The following is a 25,753-nucleotide window of genomic DNA, read 5'->3' as shown; positions in this document are numbered from 1 at the left end:
TGTGTGCTGGGGGTTGCTGACCTCTTCCATAGACTTTGTTTTCACTTAACCTTTCTCTACCTCAGTTTCCCCATCCCTATATCATGTGTGAAGTTATTCACCTTCCTCTGTGAAACGTTTAGGAACCACTGAGTGGAAGATGCTTAGAAAATAAAGGCTTTTTCTGCTACACATGTCAATATACTGAAAACAAATGATTACGTGAGGGCTGACATTTCCTCAGCAGTCACTGAGGGAAAGAGATGGATCTGTTAAAATGAAAACAGGAGGAGGGTCACTAGCTGTCAATCTCCATAAGCAAACACTCATTTGATGTGATTCGTTCAAAAGAATAATTCTGAAAGCAGCAATGTGAGTTTGCTTTAAATGCAGCCTCTGAATATTTGCACCGCAAAAACTGGACTTATTAGGGAAAAATGGACTTAAAAAAACCCAGAACTTTTGTCATAGAAACAGATTGTGAAATACGTAGCGGGAATTGATTTATTTGTGTGTGTGTGTATGTGTGTGTGTGTGTGTGTGTGTGGAGGGGGAAGAGTAGGAATTTTCCATGCTATTGTAAAACATCAGGGCAAATTATATGATCCCCACAGCCAGTGAATTGCAAAGCTGCAATCAGCTGCCTTTTTTCCCTTTTCTGTAAAGAGAGGGGGGGAGAGACAGAACTGTTTCACCAACTTCTGTTGACTGTTCCTTTTTTCTCCTGATTGAAATGTGTTGTTAAACAAGATCCCACATAATCTCAGCAGAGGGTTTTTCTCTCGCTCTCCCTCTCCCTCCTTCTGGGAAACTGCGATCAGTGCCATCGGCATTTGATTATTTGCAAACTCCTTTTGCTGTTTTTTTTTCCTCCTCTGCCCCTCTCTGTCTCTGTCTCGCTCTCGTTCTCGCCTCCAATGCAACTTTTGCAGAAACCCCAACACACACAGACATGTTGAGCTGAGAGCTAGGGGGATCGGCCGAGTCCCCCCTCCCCGACCCCAAAGTCCCAAATCTGGGGGGGCCGCTGACCACCCCCCCACCTTTGACCCGTGCACTGTGCATCGAACCCTCCCCACCCCCTTCCACCCCCGGCTCCTCTTTTTGGTGGTGTTTTTGCTAGATGGACAGGATCAAGCTTGGATTTTTCTGTCTCCCCCCGCGATGAAGTGAGGCGGTGATGCAGGAGGCTGGCAGCTTCGCTTGTACGGAGAGACACAGGCTCAAGATGGCAGATTTGTATTGAGTTTGGGGGCTGAGATCTCGCTTCATTTTTTTAAATGTTTTAATATTTTTTTGCCATGAATAACACATTCTTGCACCGATGGCCCCTATGTACGAAGGTAAGGCAGCTCTGTGTCTCTTATTTTCTTTCCACCCTTCCCTCGCCCTCTCCTTTTGGCCATCTCTAGCCGGCACGCACCCCTACCCCTCCCACCCAAAAAGAAAAAAAAAAAAAGGGGGGGGGGAGAAAATGACCACAGATTTGAAAGCAACATTACAGTGGAGCTCATTGCCGCTGCTGTGAGAGGGAGAGGTTAAATGTCTGGCTCTGCCTTTTAGAAATACTGTCCTTAGTGTTTGAATGGAGCTTGCTTTAATTTGCTCTTCGTTTTTTTAATTCCTTCCACCTATGGTTGTCCGTAACCCCCACCCCTCATCGCCCGGGCTTCAGTGTTGTGTTTGATTATATTTTGCTCTTTTGGGTCCGTGATCGGGAAGGGGGTGGGTGGAAAAGTCCATTTCAGTGCCGCGCCGAACAATGAAGATTGGCTAAGATTGCCCTGCAATTGCTCTCTGTGTCTGTGTCTGTGGCTGTGTCTGTGTGTGTGTGGGGGGGGGGGAGGGTGTTAGAGAGAAATGTAGTTTAAAATTCAAGAGCTGAGTCCCCTTAGCCCGTGCTCCGCAAGGCATTTGCTGTGGTGTTTCGGGGGTCACCTCTATTTTAGGGTATTAAAAGAATAGCGCATCTAGGCATATGTGTCAGGGGGAAAAATCTAGCAGCAGGCTGTCAGTTTCTAGTTAAACCCAACGGGGGATTGCAGGGATAATGGAAAGTGAACTTAGTTTTTATTTCGCCCAGTGTTTAAATCTCTCTTCTCCCTCCTTGCCTCTCTCCATATACGTGTATCTTCAGGGCGCACGTTTAAAAATAAATCCGGGTTCACTTAAATCACCTAGCGTTGTATTTATTTCCTCCCCCGACTCCCCATCCCCTCTCCGGGCTGAGAATTGGTTAAAGAGCATTTATGTAAACCGAATAGAAACCCCCGGGTTATTTTATTTGACTCAGAACTGTCTTGCCGATCGATTTACAGCAAGGGGGATTGTAATGTCTGGCAAGGGAAAGAGACATGCGGGAAGCAAGACTTTATCTGTGGTGTGTCTGATCAAACTTATCGGAGGAGAAAATCTAGTATTGCTCGGAGTGTTCTCAATGAGCTCCTTTGCCTGGCGGGGTGAAGTCACCGGTGGGCCTATTGATGGCTCCAAGGGTGGCGGGGCGGGGGGGGGAGGCGTTTAAAATTCTCAGGCCTGTAAAGAGTTGGAACTCTGCAAGCAGCAAAGAGGATTGTTTGTAGGCAACAAAAATAAGTGTTATTCCAGTCCTTTCGTCCATGAGCCTGCAGAGCACAGGTTTAAAGGAGCCATTATGCTTTTTCTGCCGTTTGAGCGTCTGAAAGGCAAATGCAACAGCTCTGCTGCAAAGGGATGTTTGGAAAGCAGTGAGGGGTGTTTATTGTTCAGCTGGGTCTGTAAAAGGGGCGACGGTCCGTGTTGGACCTGTCTGGGGTGTTGAAATGAAATTGAATAATGTTTCTCTTTAACCGCCTCCTGACCTCGCCCTCTGCTGGACGTTTAAGGTTTGTTTCAGAGAAGAAACTTAATGCTGACTGAAGAACTGTTAGGCTCAGGCTTTGCCTTTTCAGGGGAACAAAGTGGTTCTACTCGGAAGACCTGGCTTTTGAAAGGCTCACCTGGGTGGCTGGATGTGATGCTGGTGGCGTCGAGATGCTAACAGAAGTCGCTAGAGGCAGATAGCTGCACACACAGCTCTGGCACTGAATCTCCATCCTGACCTGTCTGAGTTCTTGCGGTTCCTGTCCCGGGCTATGTACTCCCTACCTGGGTATGGGCATGGAATGTTACCTACATCATTTCCCTGCTGGTCTAGATTTGAAGCGTCACAGATGGCAGCACTGTCAGTGCATTTTAATCCTGACAAACAAGTTCCCTGCTAGTCCAGTGCTGGACCCCTTACGCAGATAGTCTAATGCACCCTAGGCCTGTCTTGCATCACACTATCTGCTGGCCCTGTGTGGTGCCTCTCTGCAACGGAGTCTAATAATCAGGTTGGATTCTGCAGTGATTTTGCCACGTGACCTAAAATCCATCGTGGGGTAGTATGACACCACAAAGATCATGTCTCCAGAGGAGGGACATCTAACTTAATGTCCCACTCACCCCTTTGATTTGATGAGAGTATAATGAACAGTGTCTGTAGGGCAGAGTGAATCTGATTTTTTAACCTATGCCCTTTGGGGGATATGTTTTATTATGCATTCTTTCTGTGAAAGTTCATGGGCACCAGCCCCAACTGGGAAAATATTATAGGAGAAATGAGTCTAATGAACATCAGCCTGGAGGGAGCCAGCGTACAGGATTCTTCTGGAGAATCATGGTGATGCATTGGCTTTCAGTGGGAGCTGATCAGTTACTGCACCCTCGCATTAGGTTCTTCAGGGCACTTGGGTAATTGAAAAAGAACGACCATCTATAAAGAAGGCCTGTTTAGAGCCATATATAATAGCCTTGCAGCAGGGAAGGTCCCCCAGCAAAACTTTGCAGCCTATTCAGATATCCTAATCCTTAAAGTTGACAAGTCTGCAACATTCCAACTCTCAAGAATCAATGTCAGGTCTGAAGCGGATTGAACTGCAGGGGGGGAGGGTTAATGGCTATTCTGTCCTACCTTCATGACAGTTCTTCTAAGTTCCATGGCCCATTAGAGGGCGTGTTTGGAAACCAGTGTTTACTTTCATGTGAAATGTGAATCTTACCTTAAAAGGAGAATGTGTGGTTCTGAGCTTTCCTTCCAGAGATATTAGTTTGCATATCACAAGCTCCCTCATGCTTTCTTCTGGACCATCAGTACCTTTAGGCCACCAGTGGAAGCACCATAGCAGAGGTGTTGGATGAATGCTGGAGTATGTTACTGTTCTTCTTGGATTACTGTTGTAACCCACATATTCCCCGCACATGCTCCCATATCACCCCCATCATTAAAAGGGAGGCTGGGGAAGGTATGTGAGAAGATATCTTTCTAAGTCATATGGGTGTCGAAGCACGGGGCATTATTTATAAAAACATGTTGTTAGAAAATGTGACATCTTAAAGAATTTATTTAACAATTCCAATGTGTCTTTGTTTAAGTGACCTACAACGTGGTGTGTGTACAAAGACACATACCTTTCTGAATACTTAGGTGACTGCTGCACGTGCTGGTACTAAACTGCTGGTCCAAGTAGCCGCTCTTGTAAGCCATGTGGTGCATAATAAATAAATACACAGGATGAAGTCCTGGCCCTAGTGACCCTGAGAAGAGCTTTGCCATTGACTTAAATAGGGTCAGGATTTTACCTGCCACATTCTCCAGCCTTTCCTATTCTTTTTCCTTTACAACTGAAAGAGCAAAATAAAGGTAATCAAATAGATCAAGCAGAATAAAAATCATCCACTAAACCAAATATTCAGCATCTGGGTTGTATCTGAGTCACTTTAATCTTAATCAAAACTGGAGAACATATTGGGCTAAATTGAAGAATTACTGGGTGAGGGTTTGTGGCTTGCATGATACAGGATCTCAAACTATATGAGCCTAATGGTCTTATCTGGAATTAAAAATCAGCTGGTCAGTTTCAGAACTGGTGTAAGCTGGTGTAGTTCCCCTGACTTCAGTGCTAAGTCATACCAGGTGAGCATCTGGCCCCATGACTTTACTCTGAGGCCTCTCATCCTATCTCTGCCTTACTGCACAACTCAGCTGTAGTACTCTGACTGGGTGAAATTCTCCTTCGTGCAGAGGTCAGGCACAAAGCCTATGCACCACTGATATTCCACTCAAACTGTATTTTGAGAATGCACAAGTTGGACTTCAGTGGTGCCCAATCTTTGTGCAGCCTTCTGCAAAGAAGTGAATTTCACCCTGTTGTTTCCTGGATGGCTCACCAGCACCCGAGATTGGCAGCCTTCAGAACACAGCATAAAGTGGTGTAATTTGCTTTACCCTTTATTTTTTTGAATGACTGTTACCATCTGTTTTACTTTTATTCTGTTTTGCTTTGCTTATTACTTATCTTTGACAACTTTGTTGCAATTTGCAGTGTATTATTAGCAGCAGTGTCAGTAGTTTCATGTGTGGGTGGCTTATAGAATTAATATATGTATGTTCTGTAAATTCTTCCTAGCCACTCCAGAGACACGGATGGGGCTTCATGCTAGCAGAAGGCTTTTCCTGCAAGGAGCTCCTTGCAGGATCAGCCTGTCAGAAGTGTGAAATTCTGACCCTGAACCGGTCGAAGGTCAGATCCCATTGCACAGTCTAGTGTTTTTCCTGGGCTTCTGGGCAGGCACTTTATAGAAGCAACATGTGATCATTTGTCATGGATCAGTCTTTGGAACTTTGTGAAGGGCTCTGCCCCAAAACTGTGCATGCTGAGATTATGACTGGATGGTGGTGCTTCCTGTTTATGAGGTTGTAACCATCACCTGAGCTAAATCAATGCTGGGACCAAAAGCTCAGGTTTTTATTAGTTCAAGAGATGGCTGTTTCCAAGATAACAGGAAACCCCCTTCAGTTAGAATTGTTGTTGTTCTACTGAAATGTCTAATGATTAAATATTATTGAGACATAATGGGTAAAAAATGCTGTTTGATTTTCTGAAATGGAAATATCCTGTGAGGTCTGGGATAGTGCAGGCAGATAGACCATGTGTTTTGAGGGGAATGGCAAATCAGAATCCTCACCCTGCATGTACAGAGTTAAGCACATCGATGAGGGTGTGCAGCATCAGGCCCCAATTTGAAAAACACAGGCATGTTGCAGAATAAGGGCTTTGATGTCTGAAGGCTGACCTTGGGCAAGTCACCAGCCAGCCTGGTGCCTCAGTTTCCCCATCTTTAAAATGGGCATAACGACAGTGATCGTATACAGGGTAGTATCATTATTCATTTTAGGCATCTCTGTGATTCTCCTGATTTTCAGAGGTGGTAAGTATCCACCACCCTGTTTGCCTCCCCTGCGTATTTTGAATGCTTATCACTTCTGCAAATGAGGCCAGTTACTTGGAGGATAGGTTTGGATGTAGGTGACTAGTTTTAGTTACTCCAGTTTGTAAGTTTGGGCCATTCCACATCATTGGTTTTTGACCTCTGTCATATGAAACCTGTCGAGAACATCTCTGGTGGTCTCCAGAGTGAAGGATTTTGAGACTCAAGCCACTGGAGGATTGTGATGTTGGGTGTGGAAGTGAGCCCTTGTGAGTGTCTCTCTGTCTTACAAAGTGATGAGAAATTTGCCAGTCTCCCTCACTCCTTGATTACTGAAAACTGTTTCGGATGTGAGTACAGCATCCCTGTGTTCAGTCTGGCATTCCACTTCAGGATGAGGTAGTGTGGACCAGGGGTAAGAGGAGGTGTCTGGTGAGCTGGTTGGGGGTATGACCTTGGACCTGCCTGTTAGAATAGGATTTTTAAAAGCACATGGTGTTGGCCATACTCTGCTCCTGTTGAAATTAATAGGCTCCTCTGCAGTAGAGTTAGCCCAGGAAAATTCCACTCTTAATCTCTATGGCCTTAATTCAGGAATTCACTTATCCATGTGGCTGGCTTTAAACATATGAGCAGTCCCATTGCCCTGGGGTTTATGCCTTAGTTAGTCCATTTGTAAATGGGCCCACTTGTCTTTACTAAGGAATTTCTATACTGTAAGTTCAGTGAATTTCTGTTATTATTGTTGTCTCTTATTTGTTGCTCTAGTGGAAAGTGGATTTATTTTATACACTTCTTTGTTAAGGACCAGTGCAGTTACAAACATTCATACCAAAAAGAGAGTAAGGCAAACCCTAATTAGAAAAAAGCATCCTTCTACCTAAATATGGATTTAGAAGTCTATCTTTAGGAACCCTCTTTTAAAATTGTTGGCCGAAAAGTTAATAGATTTTTTTCCCTTTATAAACATCTACATTCAGACCCAAATATTAATTTTCATCCAAGTCAGCAGCTGTTCAGTTTGTGTGTGTGTATAGCATCTTAAAAGCAGGGCACTTTATTTCTTGTGAACATATAAGGCTGACCAGTGGACAGAGGGGGCCTGATTCTCCTTCACTTCCACCAGGGAAAGCCTGCAGTTCATCAGAGCTCTTGAGCATGTATTAAAGTATCATTCCCAAATACAGACTCTTTCTGAATTGGGACCTGAACCAAGGGTAATTTTTGTAAGTCTAATGGAGTCACACTGGAGTGGATGAGCAGAAAATTGCTCCCAGAGTTCCTGTAGCATGGAGTGAGGGACATTTTCGGAGCCACGTTTATAACTATGGAGAGTCAAAAAGCAGGATTAAAAAGAACACTTAAACCCTACTGTTTATCTTTATAATACTGCTAATTAATAATAAATTCACACCATGCATTTGTGTACTTCTTTAGGTGTTCAAAGTATTTTATAAACTGGCTGATGAATCCAGATGAATTTCAAGGCAGTGGAGGGAATGTTTGCCCTCAAGAATGAACTCCTCTTCTTATCTGCAATTTGGGAACAAAATGGGTAGCAGCAATATGAGCCTCTCCAGCCAGTTCTGGGCATGATTCTGATCTCACTCCAAGTGTAAATCAGTAGTAATACCCCTGAAGCCAATGGAGCCACTGGTGTAATAACACTGGGTGTAAGTGAGTTCCGAATAAGGCCACAGACTGAATTCTGAAGTCCGTGGGAGTTTTGCTGAGTGTGAAAGACAGAATTTGGTCTGATATTTGTACAGTCTTCCCAGCAGTTTGATAATGTAAATGGTTCCATGGAACAGGTCACTTGATTGAGAATTGCTTCTCTTCCATGGTCATCTTCCAGTGTCTGTATCGACATCTGCCTCTAGAAGGAAAAAGGGTAAAGACATCACTCAAGGCTGCCACATGTAAAATATGATAAAGTAGTCACACCACAAGGTGATGGCATTCTGTCAGACCCAGTGATATTGCAGGAAGCTTGGCAGGACCGGAATGTTTTCTGTTCATTACGGTCTTTATGCTAAAGGGGATTAGTTTAAGGCTTGGTGATGTGGAATGATATATCCACAACAAAGTAGCATAGCTCCTCCTCAATGAACCCCTCTAAAGACTTTGGGTAAATATACACTATAGGAAAGATCGACCCTGCTGCAGTCAATCTTCTGGAGTTTGATGTAGTGTGTGTAGTGGGGTACGCTAAATTGAATTTACAGGGCACCCCCATTGACCACAGTACTCTTGCTCCCTGTTAGGAGTAAGAGAAGACAACAAGAACACAGGCTCCTGTCAACCTCCTTCAGTGGAGACAGCAAGGAAGCCCAAATTAAGGGATGTTGAATTTAGCTGTATAATTAACACAGGTGAAATTGCATAACTTAATTCGAGCTTCCCTTGTAGTGTAGGGCTGCTCTGATAGCTTCATCAGGACATTGTGGCTGTGCTTAAAGGGGCATACCCAAATTTAACCCTTCATCAATATATCAGCTGTGTTTTCCACCATGTTCTCTTGAACCTGGAATACTAGGGAAAGGCAAATAGGTTAATGTAAAATTGGAACCAAACCTTGGACCAAAACTTGAACAAAGTTCATTTAGCAACTTCCCCATCCTGTTCTTTTATTTTTTGTACTTCCGACATTTCCTGGCTGTTGCTGAGAATGGAAGTAAAGGGATGCTATTGCATGAGACATTCCATTCTCAAGAAATTCCCAGTCCAGTTCCATATGATCAAGAAATTCAGATAATCTGGGTAAACTTTTGGTGAGGTATGAGAAATTTTGGAGGTTCAATCTATCTGATTTCTGGCACTGAAACTCTTGTGGTTCCTCCATCACTAATGTCAGCCTTTCCAAATCAGGGCTTCAACACAGAAGCAATTCAAGTAGGACCCTCTGGAAGATCCCAGCAATCTCTGAATGCTGAATTTTTCTGCAATCTGATGTGTGCACATGAGGCAGCAAAGGCCTATAGGATTGTCACATCATCTTTCCTTTTCTTCTGTTTGCCCATTCTCATAACCATGCCGTGTGTCTGAAATGTATAGAAGTGCATGAGTGTATGACTGAAGTGCATTGAGGTGCATCCACTCTGTGTGTTTGTGAGACAGAAGGAGAGTGAGAGTGTCACTTAGTAAATAGACATGCATGCCTTGAAAACTGGATGGCGTAGGACAGCATTGGTCCCAACCTTCTTTTTTCTCTAACATCAGGTCAGCTGTACCAATAAATTTATGATTGTATCAGTAAGGCTCTTGTTTTGTGCTTGCCTTGGAGGATAAGAAAGGGTCTGTGTTGCCTATCATTTTAGGTTACTGCATTTATTGCCGTTGGATGTAATCCAATTGTTTTTTCTTATATTCCAAAGCTAGAAGGGACCACTATTGTCATCTGGTCAGATTTCCTGTCAAACACAAGGATCAGAATTCCTCCAAAGTAATTCCTAGTGTTGATAGTTTAGAAAAAGAGCCAGTCTCAATTTTAAATTGTCATTGATGGACAATCCACCACTCCCTTTGGCCAATCATCCCAATGCTAGTTCCTCCTGTTGTTAAAAATGTATGTCATATGTCCAGTCCAAATTTGTCTAGCTTCAGCTTCCAGACATTGTCTTGTTACACTTATCTCTGCTCAGCGGAAGAACCTATTATGAAATATTTGTTCTTTGTGCAGATACCTATAGACTGCAATCAAGTCATCCCTTTAACCTTTTCTTTGCTGAGCTGGACTGAGTTCCTAGAGTCTGTCATTCTGAGGCATGATTTCTAATCCTCTAATCCAGTGGTACTCAGAGTGAGGCTTGCGAGCCATAAGTGTCTCTTTAATGTGTCCCCTGTGGCTCTTTGCAGCACATGATATGAAAGCATTGTGTGATTTATTTATTAACCAAGCAGTATGCTTTTACTATGGTATTAACCAATTGCAGCTGATATAATAATAGTAATTTTGATGTGAGAATTATGGATATGTAAAATATTTCCCCATCATACCCTGTCACATTCATATATGTAAAATATTTCCCCTGTAATTATGAGTATATAGTACTATAGTAAAATAAAAATGCATTCACACTTCTGTGGCCCTTTCGGACAACATTGATTGCTAATTTGGCTCCAGAACCTCTGAAGTCTGAGGATCACTGCTTTAATCCTTCCCATGGCTCTTCTCTGAACCCTCTCCAATTTATCAACACCCTTCTTGAATTGCTGGTCCCAGAACTAGACACAGTAATTCAGCAGCAGTTGGCACCAGAGCCAAATGCAGAGATGAAAGAACCCCACTACTTCTATTCAAGATTCTCCTGTTTGCCTAGCCAAGAATTGCATTTGCCTTTTTGGCCATTTTACTGGGAGTTGAAGCTCAGCTTGTTGTCCCCTATGGCCCCCAGATCTTTTTCAGAGTCACATCCTCGAAGGAGAGAGCTCCTCCCCCTGCCCCCCTTTAAGTATGGCCCACATTCTTCATTTCTAGGTAATGGCCGTACTGGTTGAATCTCTCTAATCTGGAACTTTCTGGTTGGGCCGCATCTGGGACCATAAGCCAGCCAGAAGTCTGGGAGCAGGGGGGCTGGTGGGCAGCAGCCCTGCAGGATGGGAGCATGGCTGAGCCAGCGGCAGGGTGATGGGCAGCTAGAAACCTGGCCAGGACCAGGAGTGGAGGGAGTGGCCAGGAGGGGAACCCGAGAGTGGGGGATCAGTGGCCAGAAGGGCAGCCCCCTGGGAGAGCCCAGAGGCCAACAGGAGAGGGTCCAGCATTGACCTCTCCTGGTCAGACAAACTACCTGGTTCAGAACCAGTCAGCTCCCGAGGGTGCTGGATGAAGGAGGTCCAACCTGTAATAAAATACCTGTTGTTAGATTGCATCCTCCTTGGTTTTAGCAATTCAGATCGCTCCTTAGCAGTGCACCGTCATCTTCATTATTTATCACTCCCACAATTTCTATATCACCTGCAGACCTTTATCAGTAATGATTTCACGTTTTCTCCCCAGTCATTAGTAAAAACGTTAAATTGTATAGGACCAGGAACCGATCCCTGCAGCACCCCACTAAAAATACACTTGTTTGATGATGATTTCTCATTTGTGGTTACATTTTGAGACAAATCATTAGCCAGCTTTTTAAAATCCATTTCATGTGATCCATGTTAATTTTATATTCCTCTAGCTTTTTATTCAAAACATCATGTAGCAAGTCAATGCCTCACAGACACCTAAATATATTACATCAACAGTGTACCTTTATCAATCAAACTTGTAATCGCATAACAAAAAATTGAGTTAGTTTGACAGGATCTCTTTTCCATAAACCCATGTTGATTTGCATTAATTATATTAGCCTTCTTTATTAATCAAGTCCCATAACAGCTGCTCCATTATCTTGCCCAGGTTCAGTGTCAGGTTGACAGATCTATAATTACCCGGTCACTCCATTTACCATTTTTAAATGTAGGCATAATGTTAGCTTTCTTCCAGTCTTCTGGAATTTCCCTGGTGCTTCAAGACTTACAGAAAATCAACATTAATGGTCCAGTGAACTCCTCAGACAGCTTTTTAAAGCAACTTATCTGGACTTGCTGACTTAAAAATGTCTAACTATAGTTTAAAGCATCACTTCTTTTTTCTCTAAAATACAGAACATAAATATTTATTGAACACTTCTGCTTTTTCTGCATTATCTCTGATGGTTCTACCATTTCTGTACAGTAAAGGAGCATTGTTGGGATTCTTTTTTTTCCTGTTATATTTTAAAAACTCCTTTCCATTGTAGCTAACACTGCTGGACATAGATTTCTTTGTGTGTCCCTTTGCTTCCCTTATAAATTTTCTACAATTCCTAACTTCTTATTTATACTCATTACTGTCAACATTCTCTTTCTTCCATTTGTTATATGTGTGTGTGTGTGTGTGTGTATTTTAAGTTGCCTTCACTTTCCCACTAAATCACGTTGGCTTTTAACCAATATGGCCTTTCTCAATTGTGGGATTCTGGCTTTTTGGGCATCTAGTCAAGTGAAGTTCTTACCCAATTCCCAATGATCCTTTACATTTTTATATCATTTAAATTCTTCCTCCCAAATGAGTCATTGTTTTCAACTGAATGAAATCGTCCCTTTTAAAGCACCAAGTATATATATCACAGCCCAGACTATATTCTGCTTGCACAAGTTAAGATTGCCGACCTGTTTGAACTAGAGTAAATGGTGGAGTGTCTGGAATTTGAAGTCTTTAAATCAAGATTTCAGGACTTCAGTACCTCAGCAAGAGGTTAGCAGTCTATCATGGGTGGGGGGGTGAGGTTCTATGGGCTGTGGTGGTCAGACTAGATTATCCTGATGATCTTTTCTTGTCTTAAGTCTATAAGTCACTTCTACCTAAATTACTATTAATTTCTGGTTTTGTGATCCTTAATTTCTAGTTCTGTGGTCAATTTCCCTTTATCTTTCAAGATGAGGTCTAATATTGAATTTCCTTGTGTTGGCTACAAGACTTTTTGAATTGGGAAATTATCATCTATAATATTAAGAGAAGATGTTTCAGTACTGGGTGCATGAGATCTCCACGATATGTCACTCAGATTGAAGTCTCACCGGATAGCACACTTGTCCTACAAATTATAGATAGTTGTCAAAGGAGCTGATCGTCCTGTTCCCTAGTGTGATTTGGCAGTTAGTAGCAAACACCAACTAATTCCCCATCTTGTGCTTTATCTAGTAGGGTATTGACCCATAAGTATTCAAGAGGCTTTTCTTCTGTGTTATCAGTGACTTGGAAACAGATTCAGAGCTGCTTTGTTTATTTCTGATCGAAGATCGAAAGGACCTTTATGATGGCAGCCAACCAACAAGTTCCCTACTGATCAGCCATATTGTTAAAGGTGTGTTGTGCCACCACCTTTTAATGGGAGTTCTGGAATATATACCATGTGGTGATGTGAAGGAGACCTAGTTTCAAACAGAGAGGCTGAGATCCTGCACAAGGAAACTTGCAAAGCATTTCTGAGAAAAAAAACCTAATGCTTCAACAGCTTTGCACGGATGTTTTTTACTTCTTGGGGGAAAAACTCTTTGCATTCTGAAAATGATGGGCCAAAATTCTATTCCTAGTTACAGCTAGTGTTTGTTCATTTTCCATTTCACATTTGTTGTTCCTGTAATGTCTCCTGCTCAGCTGCGCCTTGGAGGTATCTTTTTCTCTCCCATCATAATGTACTTTTTCTTCCTGTTCAGGGCATCCATAATCCTTTCTTTGTGACATCATAGTTGTTTCCATAGCAACAGATTATGATACTAGAACACAGGAGGACAGAGAGATAAATTATGGTGTGTGTGTGTGTGTTTGTGTGAGTGCATGATTATATATTCCTACATATTTTCCAAGGTTGCTGTCTGATTTCTTTTCTGTCTTACTTTCGTTTGAAAGGTGGAAACCCTCTCCACTGCACAGTGGATATCACAATATGTGCATATGCGATGGGCCAGAAGGTCTGATTTGCTGTGCTTTATTCTTGATATAAGTGATAGCCTTTCCTGTGTGTCTCCTGAAGATGCCCCTGCACTAGCAATAATGGTGAACATAGTTCACCAGTGATGCAGCTTCATCATTATTATTATTTGTTATATGTATACAATATCAGCTAAGGACATAAATCAAAGGGAGTTTTGCGAGGTGATGAACACAAAGGCAAGTATTTTCCCCAAGTAGCTCACAATCCCATGTCAGAAAGGACACAACAGGTGGTCACACCAGAAAAATAGAGTATGTGTGATTGGGAGGGTAGGGTAACAAAATGAACAGTGTTAGCAGAAATATAGATGTCTCTCACCACTGGTATAAAAGGTGACCATTTCAGAGCTAATCTACACAACCACAGTAAATCAATAAAATTTAACGCAACTGCAATTACCTAAATAATGTAACTGAAACTGACGTGATTAGCTCCACTTACCATGGTGGCTACATTGCATCGTGTCGGTGGAAGAGTGTCTCCTGTCAACCAGCCTTATGCTTCTGGGGGGAATTGGAGTACACAAGTCAATGAGCGATTGCTCTCTCAGCAGTTAAGCATGTTCTTCACCAGACCCACTAAATCAACACACACTGCATCAATGGTAGCAGTGCCAATCTACTGGCAAATGTAGACACACCCTCAGTGTAGACAGAGTTCATAGATTTTTACCACCAGCACTTCTAGGGCAAGAACAGTGGTAAATATGCCTGAGCCCTGTCTGTTCTTTAGCTTTCACTAGTGCTATTGATGCTGGAGTTGCACTGATGGTGAATTAAGTATTTGATTTTTGGCAGAGTAGATGAACTTTGGGTGGATCAGGAATATTGTCTCAGACATCTTCTGGGCTTGCCCACAATGGCTACCTCTACTCAACAGCAATCTGTCAACAGAAGTTACTGTCAGAAGAGATCTTCTGGCAAAACTTCTGTTGACAGGTCACGTCCACGCACAAAAGTGGATCAAAAGAGCAATCCATTCTGTTGACAGCAGCCAGATTTCCTGGCCACTCTCTTGAAGAGAATGGCCAACCAAACAGGGCTGCCTGGTGAACTGGAAGCCCTGTCTGTTGACAGAGGGTCCCCCAGAGCATCTACCTGGATTTTTTTGTCAACAAAAGGGTTATTCCTCATTGAAGAGAGGCAGAATGGTGTCGGCAGAAGTGCCAAGTTTTGTTGCGACAAAATGCATTTTGTGTGTAGATGCTCCACGCGTTTTGTCCATAAAACCCTGGTTTTGTTGACAAAACTCTTCAGCGTAGACGTAGCCAATGTGATTGAAACCGTTGTAGTAATAGCTGTGCTTTTCTCTACTTAGACGTACAGAGAAGATGGTCATGTGTTTAAGGCTTGAGGATGGGAGTGAAGGGCATTTAGTCAGCTGCACTATGGACTTTTTTGTCTTCTTGTGAGGCATTTTGTACTGCTAGATTCCAAAAACAGAATGCTGTCAGAGAAGATCTTAATATTTCTAATCGGGCCTGCCAAATGATCTCCCTTCTACCTCCAAGTGCAATCAATTGCTAGCCACCATTACCAACCCCACTGTGCAAAAGACTGGCCTCAGAAAGTGGGGGAAAGTTGGTAAGAAGATTCTTCAAGACATGTTCCTGTCTTACTGGATACATTTTACTTTGAAATTCTGTATGTGATCGTTAGATTCCCCTCCTCTCCGACCAACTGCCAGCCCTGGGTGCTGGAATAGCCAGACCCAAGGGTCTGATTGGATGTCTGTCATAAGTTCCACGTGACACTCTCATAGGTTCTGTAAGCCAACGTGTGTAGGCACTCAGGTACTGCGGTGCTAAGTGCAATATAAGAACCTGAATAGGGTAGAATGTGGTGACCACTGCTAAATTATCCATCAATTTCAATCTCTCTCATGGAAATGGAATTGTTTGGGAAGAGTGGGATTTTTTTTTTTCCATCTTCAGGCTCTCTGTGTTCTTCTCAGTAACATAACAGTGACGCAATTTAGTATTTCAGTTGTGTTTTACAAACCATAACTAACTAACCCTCACAGCATCCTGCAGGTGGTATTATTTCCATTTTACAGAGACTTCAGGTGACGTTCCCAAGGCCCCAGTGTAAGGCATTGGCAGCGCTGGGTTTAGAATTCTGGCGTGCCTGGTTCTCAGCCCCACACTCTCTCTGCCGGGTTACACCACACCTTGGAGACTTCTGAACTTTGAGTCAGGGATCTGGAGTCCCCACAACCTTCGGGAAGGACAGATTTTGCTGTCAAGTCAAGTGATGTCTTTTGCAGAGTCGATAGGGTGGGGAGCACAGACAGGGAGGTGAAGTCTGTGTGACGTGTAGTTAGGGGTGACAGCCCTCTGAAGTGGACCTGAGTACAGAGCACCTGATTGGGAACCAGTACGGAGGAAGCCTGTGCGAATCACCGAGAGTGCAGGTTTGTGACACCCGGCATGTAGGGGCTTCTCCTCCTGGATGGTGTTTGAGTCCAGCAGGGCTGGTGCTTGCTGGGTGGTGGACACTGCTTTTGTATATTCCAATGTTGATGAAAGCAAGTAGACAAACTGGGCCAAGCATTGTCAGGGGCATCAGTATATGGGGTCCTTTTTATCCCAGTGAAGCAAAGTAGGCAGGGAGCCTGGTGGAAGCAACACCTCGGCTACGTCTACACGTGAAGCCAACATCGAAATAGCTTATTTCGATGTAGCAACATCAAAATAGGCTATTTCGATGAGCAACGTCTACACGTCCTCCAGGGCTGGCAACGTCGATGTTCAACTTCGACGTTGCGCGGCACCACATCGAAATAGGCGCTGCGAGGGAACGTCTACACGCCAAAGTAGCACACATCGAAATAAGGGTGCCAGGCACAGCTGCAGACAGGGTCACAGGGTGGACTCAACAGCAAGCCGCTCCCTTAAAGGGCCCCTCCCAGACACAGTTGCACTAAACAACACAAGATCCACAGAGACGACAACTGGTTGCAGACCCTGTGCCTGCGGCATGGATCCCCAGCTGCCACAGCAGCAGCCAGAAGCCCTGGGCTAAGGGCTGCTGCCCACGGTGACCATAGAGCCCCGCAGGGGCTGGAGAGAGAGCATCTCTCAACCCCTCAGCTGATGGCCGCCATGGCGGACCCCGCTATTTCGAAGTTGCAGGACGCGCAACGACTACATGGTCCCTACTTCGACGTTGAATGTCGAAGTAGGGCGCTATTCCTATCCCCTCATGGGGTTAGCGACTTCGACGTCTCGCTGCCTACCGTCGAAGTTAACTTCGAAATAGCGCCCGGCACGTGTAGCCGTGACGGGCGCTATTTCGAAGTTAGTGCCGCTACTTCGAAGTAGCGTGCACGTGTAGACACGGCCCTCATGTCCTCCAACATGGCCCTGTCTGATTGAGGTTGCTGATGAGAGCAGTCAACAAGCCCTGGCAGGAGCTCTGTTTCTGTAAATTACTGAAGCACTTCCTATGCTCTGGGTGCCTGTCCCATCGCTTTAAATGTGCAATATAATGTAATGTGAAGGGCAGCCCCATGCGTAAAGCAGTAATTACCAAATCCCATGGAATCCCTGCTCCTAGCCCTGATTCCTAAAGAAAGACATACCCACTTCTTCGTACCCAGTAGGTTAGAAAGTCCAGGCCCTGGCAGACCAAGAGAGTTGTAAGCGCCAGGGAGCACCCTGCTAGAAACCCTCTTGCTTTATCCCAGGAGAGCTCCAGCTGGCCGCACTTTACTGGACTTGTTACAGCTGCATCAGTAGGACCCAGGCCCAAGCAACATTGGTTAAACCAACATTTTGAATTCAACTTGGAAACTGATTGAGCCAGTGTACTGATGTAATGTGCTCTCTGTGTGCAACTCCATTGAGTAAGGCAGCTAGGTCAGGCTTCATGAACCTCAGCCTCTCAAGATGTGGTCACCTGTGGAATACACAACACCAATCAGATCTCAAGACAACCAAGACAGTGATAACCATGGCCACCTCCTTGTTTTGGAAAGGCTGCACCTTTCTTACCAGACTTTGATGAAAATGAGCTCTTCTGCCACAGCCACTCTCTGGGCACTGTCCAGGATCTAGTCACACCCCAAAGACATGTGTCAAGTGACAAATGGGGCATTGAATTCACTCAGGCAGGGGTGAAAAGATATGTTCCATCCATTGTTCTGTCTGTGTCAGTGCGTGCATTGTACTTGTGAGGTTGTTTCAGGGTGGGGAGAGTGGTTCGTGTGTTTGTAGGGTGATGTTGTGACAGCATGTGTAAGGATGGCTGAGCATTTCTTGACAGTGAAAGCCTTCTGTAGGAGCAATCTGTAATCATGGATCTGCGCAGCACACCTGTCCTGCAACTTCCACAGCTGTAGGATCCCATCCAGTTAGGGAATCAGTATTTATCCATGCCATGCCATACTAGTCACTATGGTACCTGAGGAAAATCTATAGAATTGGAAGAGATATTCCTTAGGCCTCTGAGCCATTGTTACGTTACAGTTCCAATGTGCTTCATCATGTCCTATCTCTGGAGTTGTCCCTTTCAGGACTGAGTTTGGTCTTCTGCTCAACCTGATTTAATTTTTTTTTCTTTTCTTCTGAAATCATTCTGGTTCCCCAGAGGATCCCACAGCTCATTATGAAGTCCTGCACTTCCTCTAAGCTACGAAAGACTGAAGGAATTTCGAGCAAAGGATGTCTGCTTTTTCCTGTTGCTCTCCATCCGCACGCAGACTGGGCTGGCCTCGTCAAAGAGGCCAGTCACTTTGCAAACAGCATGGGGAGAGCAAGAAAGGAGAGGACGGAGTGTGAGTGAACTGTAGGGCAGGTTTTCAGGTGAGACGCCCTGTGACTTTTGATAGCAGGTGCAACAAACCAGATGTTTGTGGTTGCACTGGGGGCGAGTGGTGAAAATGTGCATGTGTCATTTGGCATTGCTGGAACAAGTCGCAGGTCATCGATTTTCAGTAGCATTTAATTATTTCTGCATAGCCGCTGTCAACAGATGGAAAGTTCCCTGGAATGCTTTGCAGATGCAGTCAGTAGTTCTGTTCACCTCCTCTCTGTCACTGGATGTGTTTGCAAAGTGGCCTGATCTTCTCCTTTCCTTTATTGGTGTCATATGTTTTGCTACATTTCTGTGGCTCAGTAGCACAGTGTACTCCCTGCGATAAACCTGTGGCACTGGCTCTTAGGACTGGGTTCTGTGGTGTTGAAAGTGGTAGTGGAGACAAGTCAGGGTGTGTTTACACTGGAGTTACACACCTGCTGCTGGCCCATGTCAGCTGGCTCAGGGTTTGGGCATGGGCTACAGAAATGTGCTATTGCAATGTAGACATTTGAATCCAGACTGGAGCCCAGCCCCTGAGACCTCACAATGGGTCAGGATCCCGAAAGCAAGGCTTCAGCCCAAGCCTGAATGCCCACTTTGCAATTTTGCAGCCCCATGGCCCAAGCCCTCTGAGCCCTAGTCTGATGACATGTGCTCGCTGTGGGTGTTGAACTGAAGAGCAGATAAACCCTCGGGCATGGCCTGGAGCCCGGTCTCAGAGCTTGGGCTCCACCCCAAGCCCAAACATTTACCTTGCAATTTTATAGGCTTGCAGCCTGAGCCTTGTGAACCCAAGTCAGCTCACCCTGGCCAATCACAGACATGCCAAGGGTCTCTTACGTGTATGTCATTGGCAGCCAGTCACTGTACGGGCCATCCAGTGGCAGAAGGAGGCAGGAGGAAAGGAGAAACCTTGAGTCAGGAAATGGGGGAGTGTTTGTGGGTGGCATTCCCCAGTGCACTAGCCATTATGGCAGGGAAGGACAATAAAAATGCAGTGGCCTGACAGAGTTAGTCCCTGGCAGGCCACTGCCACTATATGTACCGGCACCTCTTGTCGGCCGCAGCACTGCTTCCTGCTGCTCGTAGTGGCCACGAAAAGCAGTCTACAGCCAATGAGAGCTGTGATCTCTCAACAGTTGCAGAGGTGCAGGCAAATACAGAGTAGGGGCTAACCCTGTCAGACCGGTATTTCCCTGCCCCTACACTACAGCAACAGCTGAGAGTCATCGCGTGCTCAGCGTGTGTGTGTGCATGTGTAGGTATTGTACATCGCACAGCGCCTTGGCTGAGGAGGGGCTGCCAAGGCCACCTCCATTGCCAAACCCCAGTTCAGATGGACCTTTACAAATCCCAGTCAAGAAGGCCCCATTTTTGAAAAGCTGCTAAAACTGAAGTTTTCTTCTTCTGCTCCTTCTCCTCCAGTGTATCTCCCCACCCCAGCCCCACATTCAGCCATTCACAGGCCTTTTTTTTTATGGCGGTACAGGCCAGTTCTGCATACCGGCACTTCCTCGCGAGGGTGCCTGTGGCTGGGGCTGCTGGCGGGCTCGGTGCTCCAGCCGGCTCCCAGCCATGGGGCTGCTGGAGCCTCCGCCAGCCCCTCAGCAGTGTGGAGTGATAGCCAGAGCCTCGGCCGTCCCCACAGCGACAGGGGGCCAGGAGGCTGCCCTGGGGCTGGGAGCCAGAGCCCCTGCTTGCCACACAGCAGCAAGCGCTGGGAGCTGCAGCCCCAGCGGTGGGAACTAGCAGCTGGGGGTGTGGGGATGAGGAGGTGAATGGGGGTGGTGGGCTATGTCTACACATGCCTCAAACTTCGAAATGGCCATGCAAATGGCCATTTCGAAGTTTACTAATGAAGCGCTGAAATGCATATTCAGCGCTTCATTAGCATGTGGGCGGCAGCGGCGCTTTGAAATTGACGAGCCTTGCCGCCGCGCGGCGCATCCAGACGGGGCTCCTTTTCGAAAGGGCCCCGCCTACTTCGAAGTCCCCTTATTCCCATGAGCTCATGGGGAGCCATACTGTCTCCTCTCTTTTTACATTCATGACTGCTGGCGTTCAGGTGCACTGTGTGACTGTGTCTGTATAACTGGCACATGGCCCTCCTGGTGTTCCTGGCATCTGTGGCAGGTTATAGGTTATGTATGTGAGCAAATGTAACCCAACAGAAGACTGAACACAAAGAAAGCAAACACACTCCTAATCCCGATGGACATCTAGTGGGAGGTGCACAGTTTACAGCTTGGAAAACAGTGAGGCTACTGTGAAACTCACCTCATCCTGCCCCATGGTGCTAGCAGCCCCTGGGATAACTGGGGTTTATAATTTTAGTTGATTGAAAAACTAGGGTTTTGCAAACAGCAAGTGTCTCATCCCCGTCCACAGGAGTTTGAGCTCCCATAGGCTCCTCACAAAATTTCAGCCTGTACGTATACAACTGAGTGTGCGTGTCTGTGCATGTGTTTGTAAAAGAAATTTCCTGGCTATTGTGAAACAAAGCATTAATACTGGAAGACTCTAGAGTGACTGAGTTCAGCGGAGAGTACAGGAATGTGAGCACTTTGTAAGCTGAGCACAAGTAAACAGTACACATTTTAATGTGGCTAAACATAAATGTGTACATCTAGGAAGAAAGAATTCAGGTCATATGGAGGATGATCAGCTGGGACAATCCCAATAGACATAGCTTTTTTCTTATACAGGCACTGATTTCCTCCTTTCACTGGTCCTGATTTTTCACACGTGTTATCTGGTCACAGAAGCCATACTGTCAGGGACCTCATCCTGGGTTGCTGAGACTGACCACAATTTAGGGTTTTTGGGGGATAAGCAGCTGAACATCACTCCCAGTGTGATGCTGTGCCACAGGGGCTAATGCAGTCCTCAGATACATAAACGTGGGAATCTTGAGTAGGAACAAAGAGGTTATTTTACCTCTGTATCTGGCACTGATGTGACCACTTCTTGGGTACTGTGTGTGGTGCCTACAACTTCAGGAAGGGCATTGATAAATTAGAGAGGGTTCAGAGAAAAGCCAAGAGAAGGGTTACAGGATTAGAAAAAGTTCCGTAGAGTGATCGGCTCCATGAGCACAATTATTGAGCTTGGCAGAAGAAAGGTTAAGGGGTGACTGATCACAGGCTGTAAGTACTGACACAGGGAGCAAATATTTGATAATGGGCTCTTCAGTGTGGCAGGGGAAGGTGTATCATGATCCGTGTGGTTGGAAGTTGAAGCTGAACAAATTCAGACCGGTGTAATTTTTTGCAAAGATCACAACTGACCATTGGAGCTCCCATTAAGCAAAGGTGGTGGTGGACAGTTTTGAATCAAGGTTTGTTTTCGTGGAAGAGCACCGTACTCCTTTGTTTTCTATGTCCATTGGAGGATGAACAAGAAGTGATGGGCTTAATCTGCAGGAGGGGATATTTAGGGCAGATGTTAGGGACTTCTTTCTAACTGTCAGGGTTGTTAAGCTCTGGAATAGCCCATCAAGGGAGGGTGTGGAAACAGGTTGGACAAACCCATGTCAAGGAGGGTTCAGGCTTGCTTAGTTCTGCCTCAGCGCAGGGAGTGGATTTGATGACCTCTCAAGGTCCCTTCCAGACCAATGTTTCTATGATTTTATGACTAGCCAATTAGATTGTTCCTCTTATCCAGCTCATCTGCATAGATTTAGCTATGTTGCTATATTTATCTTCGCAACAAACCTCTCTCTCTGTGTGTCTCTCTCTCTGTCTCCCCATCCTAATTGCCTCTGTGCTGGCATTTGCAACGGACACAGATAGTGGTTGGTAGCAGATAACGCCCCCTGCAGGTGCCCTCCCTTCCAGAAAACCAGCCTTCTAAAGGCAGCTTTCCTCTTGCAAGGGGACTCAAAGCTCCTCACGCCCCTCTTATGCCCACCTCCCTTTTCTCTCCTAACCCCTCACCCCAGCTGCTCTTTACAGTCACCCCCTTCATCTAGCAGTCACGGGTCTTGATCCTGGTCATGGTGCTAAGGGCTGGAGTTGCTTGTCTGTGAGAACACAGAGCTCAGCCTGTTGCTGGCACCAAGCTCTCCTCAGTTTATTGATAATCACTCTGGGCTTGGGCATGGGCTTGTAACTTGTCTCTTTTCCTTCTTAGTTATTTGCCTTGACTGTTCTTTGGATTTTTCAGCAAAGGCAGCAAGAAAGAACCTCGCTGCCGCCTTTAGGTCACATCCTCTACTCTGGTTCTCCCAGAGGTCCGAACCTCTTTCCAACAGCTGATGATCTGGTCTCTCCCATTCATCATGTTTCTCAGGGCTGTTGGGGCCTGTCTCCATTAATTTACTTTACTGTAAAGGCTCTTCACTTACAGAGACTTGTTCTGTTGCTTTAGGAGAAATACACGGAGGAGACACTAGGCAGGCCTAGCTTTGGAGAGTGGAGGCAAGAGATGCGCTGAATTTCTGCGCTGCTGCTTTGGAGGCTGACTGGTAGTTTTAGGAGTGTGTGTGTGATGGTGTAGGAGTGTGCCTGTGTGTATTTGAACAGGTGTGTACATATGGAGGGGCAGAAGTCTGCAGGCTGCCGAGAGCCTCCTTTGGCATCCTGAATCCTTGTAAGCTGAGTGCTTTGGTGGCCACACAGGAGAGGTTCATGTGCCGCCCGGCTGATTAGCAGAGACCCCACAGCATCCACAGCCAGCAGCATGTGTTTGTACTGGTGGTGCACGTCTGCACGTGCCTTGGTGCTTGTAACAAAATTTATTCCACTCCTGGATGAAAAAGATAGCGGGAACATTGCCTACATCCCCTCAAATCTCCTCCAAGTCCGTGGGAGTTTAGAGACATCAGCATCTCAAAGGATTTTGTACTGTTCTGTCTAGAACTGGGGACGGGATCATAGGTGACTGTTGACCTTTCAGGAAGACAAATGATTTATAAACCAAGGCTAACAAGAAAACAGAAACTGGAGGCTAGGTGATAGATGTAAATCCTGAATCCTGTTTGCCCAAATGCATTTCTTTCCAGGGCTAAAGAGATTTCTCCTTACTTCAACGGCACACTAACTTCAGAAAGAAGTTAGTTCAGACTCGTGATAAAATTTTGCAATTTGATCTAGGGAGGCTTTCAGTTTCCTTTTTGCACATTATTTTGGGCTGAGGGTGAAGACTTTGGATCTTCTAATAACTAGAGAGCTGTGCTTTGGTTTGGTTTCTTTTGCCATTTATGTGTGATCAGAAGAAAAAGTAAAAGGGACTAAGTCATCCCAGGGGAGTGAGAATATGGAGCCTTTCAGGTCTAGGTCTGCAGGTCTAATTCATCACAGCTTGGTAGTTACCAAAAATTATTACCATTCAGTGGCCTCTCTGTAATGAGTTGTTTGGCCTCTGTGGCCTCACCTACTTGCTGGTGGGCAGGTGTCTGCATCACTTCTATTGGCAGTCCTCGCAGAGGTAAGGAGGAACAAAAAACCCTTTTTACCTCTGAAAAGTGTCCCTACAGGTTGTGACTGCAAAGCAGCACCAAGGGGACATAGAAGAAACTTGAGGATTTGGGGAAAGAGGACTTTTGTCCCCAAAACTGTCAATCACAAATGTTTTAACTTCACCGATTCACTTAAAAACATTGCAACTTCCAAACCAGGGTGAAATCTCAATTGTTGTTTTTCACCTCATTGTGCCAGCATTATGCCTCTCCCCCAGTTGCTGCATACCAGTGTGGGAAGAGGAGGAACGTTCACATAGGAGGTTTAGCTCAGCTCCAGTTTTGCGGCCAATGTGCTTGTCATGGTTGGGAGTGACTTCCTGCCATCCTGTCTTGCCACACTGGTGACTTTACTGACACCACTCGTAGCACCCGGGGCTAGGTATGTGGAGGGGGGAGGAGGGAGTAGATGGTATCAGCTAATTCAAGACCCAGTGGAAGACATTGAGAGCCAGTGTTATTTCAATAGATTAAGTCAAAACTTTCACTCTCTGGCTCAGTCTGTCCCTCTTCCAATTTTCAGTAGCATTGGAAGGAGGGATTCAGGATATGTTATTCATCATCCAGATGAATGGTAATGAATATGCTGTTTGGTGCCATGGTCCATAGCTCAGCTATGTGTATTTGCAGGGATGACTTGAGTGCCACAAGAATTCCCCTGTTTGCATTAGTCAGGCATTAGAGAGAGGGTCTGAAAATAAATGGTGAGGTGTAGTTCCACTCAATGTTCCTTGGTCTTTTCCCCGCCGTTGGGGAAGGACAGGCCACTACGCTCCTTCCACTTTCACAGCCCTTAGATTTCTTCCACTTTCAGCCCCACTCCAACATACAACTGTCCCACTTCCATAGCTTCCATATCCCATGCCCAGACCACCAGCTTTCTGGCTGCAGAGCATTGTCTGGGGCTGGCTCTCTCAGTTTGTTAGTATTGTGAAATGAAAAGGCTCTGGATTTCACTACCCCCACCTACCGTGTGCTATGCGACTTTCCCCACACAGCAGGACCACTACACCTGAGTAGGGTATGGCCTACAGCAGTGGTTCCCAACCTTTTCACCCTCTGCAATCAAAGCTGATTCCAGCCGCTATGTACACTGCAGTAAATGGAGAAGGAAACATAGATCCTTAACATTTAGATGTTCCACTTGTGGATGTTTCACTCTGCTCAGCCACCGATCCTTGTTGAACGTATGGCTAATGTTTGTATGATTCCAACCGTCGCGATCACTTCATCACACAAAGGTGCCAGAATGTAGATTTTTGGACAGCAACTAATAATGTTCTTGGAAGATATTTAATTTAAAAATAATAATTGATTGTAACTTTGCAATGTATTCAAAACTTTTTCTACAATCACATTTATTTGTCTTTTTTTCCCGCCACTGACTCCCAGTAATACCCTCTGTTCCACAAACCCCAGGCTGAGAACCACTGGCCTACAGCATTTCCTGCCTTTCTAATTCTGCCCTCACTCAGCTCCAGTTCTACCTCTGTTTCTAAGCCCTAACTTGTCCAGCAGCACTCCTTGCTATTCCAGTGTTGCTCAGATAACCAGCCCTCATCAATACATGCCAGCGCTGTCCTACAGCTATGAGTGCCGCTGTAGGAAATGAGTATCAGAGGGGTAGCTGAATTCGTCTGTATCTTCAAAAACAACAAGAAGTCCTGTGGCACCTTATAGACTAACAGGTATTTTGGAGCATAAGCTTTTGTGGAGCGGGTCTTTGCCCACGAAAG

At 45.3% G+C, this 25,753-nt stretch overlaps 1 protein-coding gene across 5 annotated transcripts in view; it reads left to right on the top strand.

Annotated features, from left to right (window-relative positions):
• The first annotated feature begins 1,011 nt into the window (after positions 1-1,011).
• The window catches only part of HIPK2 (homeodomain interacting protein kinase 2), a 215,705-nt gene continuing 190,963 nt past the window's right edge, over positions 1,012-25,753 (top strand). For 4 of the 5 annotated variants that reach the window (XM_075007475.1, XM_075007485.1, XM_075007457.1 and 1 more), the window contains exon 1: positions 1,013-1,322. In XM_075007475.1, coding sequence (XP_074863576.1) covers positions 1,304-1,322 — 19 coding nt within the window. In that variant the 5' untranslated portion in view covers positions 1,013-1,303. Of the gene's footprint in view, positions 1,323-25,753 lie in introns of all 5 variants that reach the window. The other variant, XM_075007466.1, reaches the window with a different exon arrangement.

Source organism: Carettochelys insculpta, chromosome 1, assembly GCF_033958435.1.
Source record: "Carettochelys insculpta isolate YL-2023 chromosome 1, ASM3395843v1, whole genome shotgun sequence".
Taxonomy (NCBI): Eukaryota; Metazoa; Chordata; order Testudines; family Carettochelyidae; genus Carettochelys; species Carettochelys insculpta.
The sequence above is the reverse complement of the archived record's forward strand: the minus strand, read 5'-3'. Positions and strand labels throughout refer to the sequence as shown.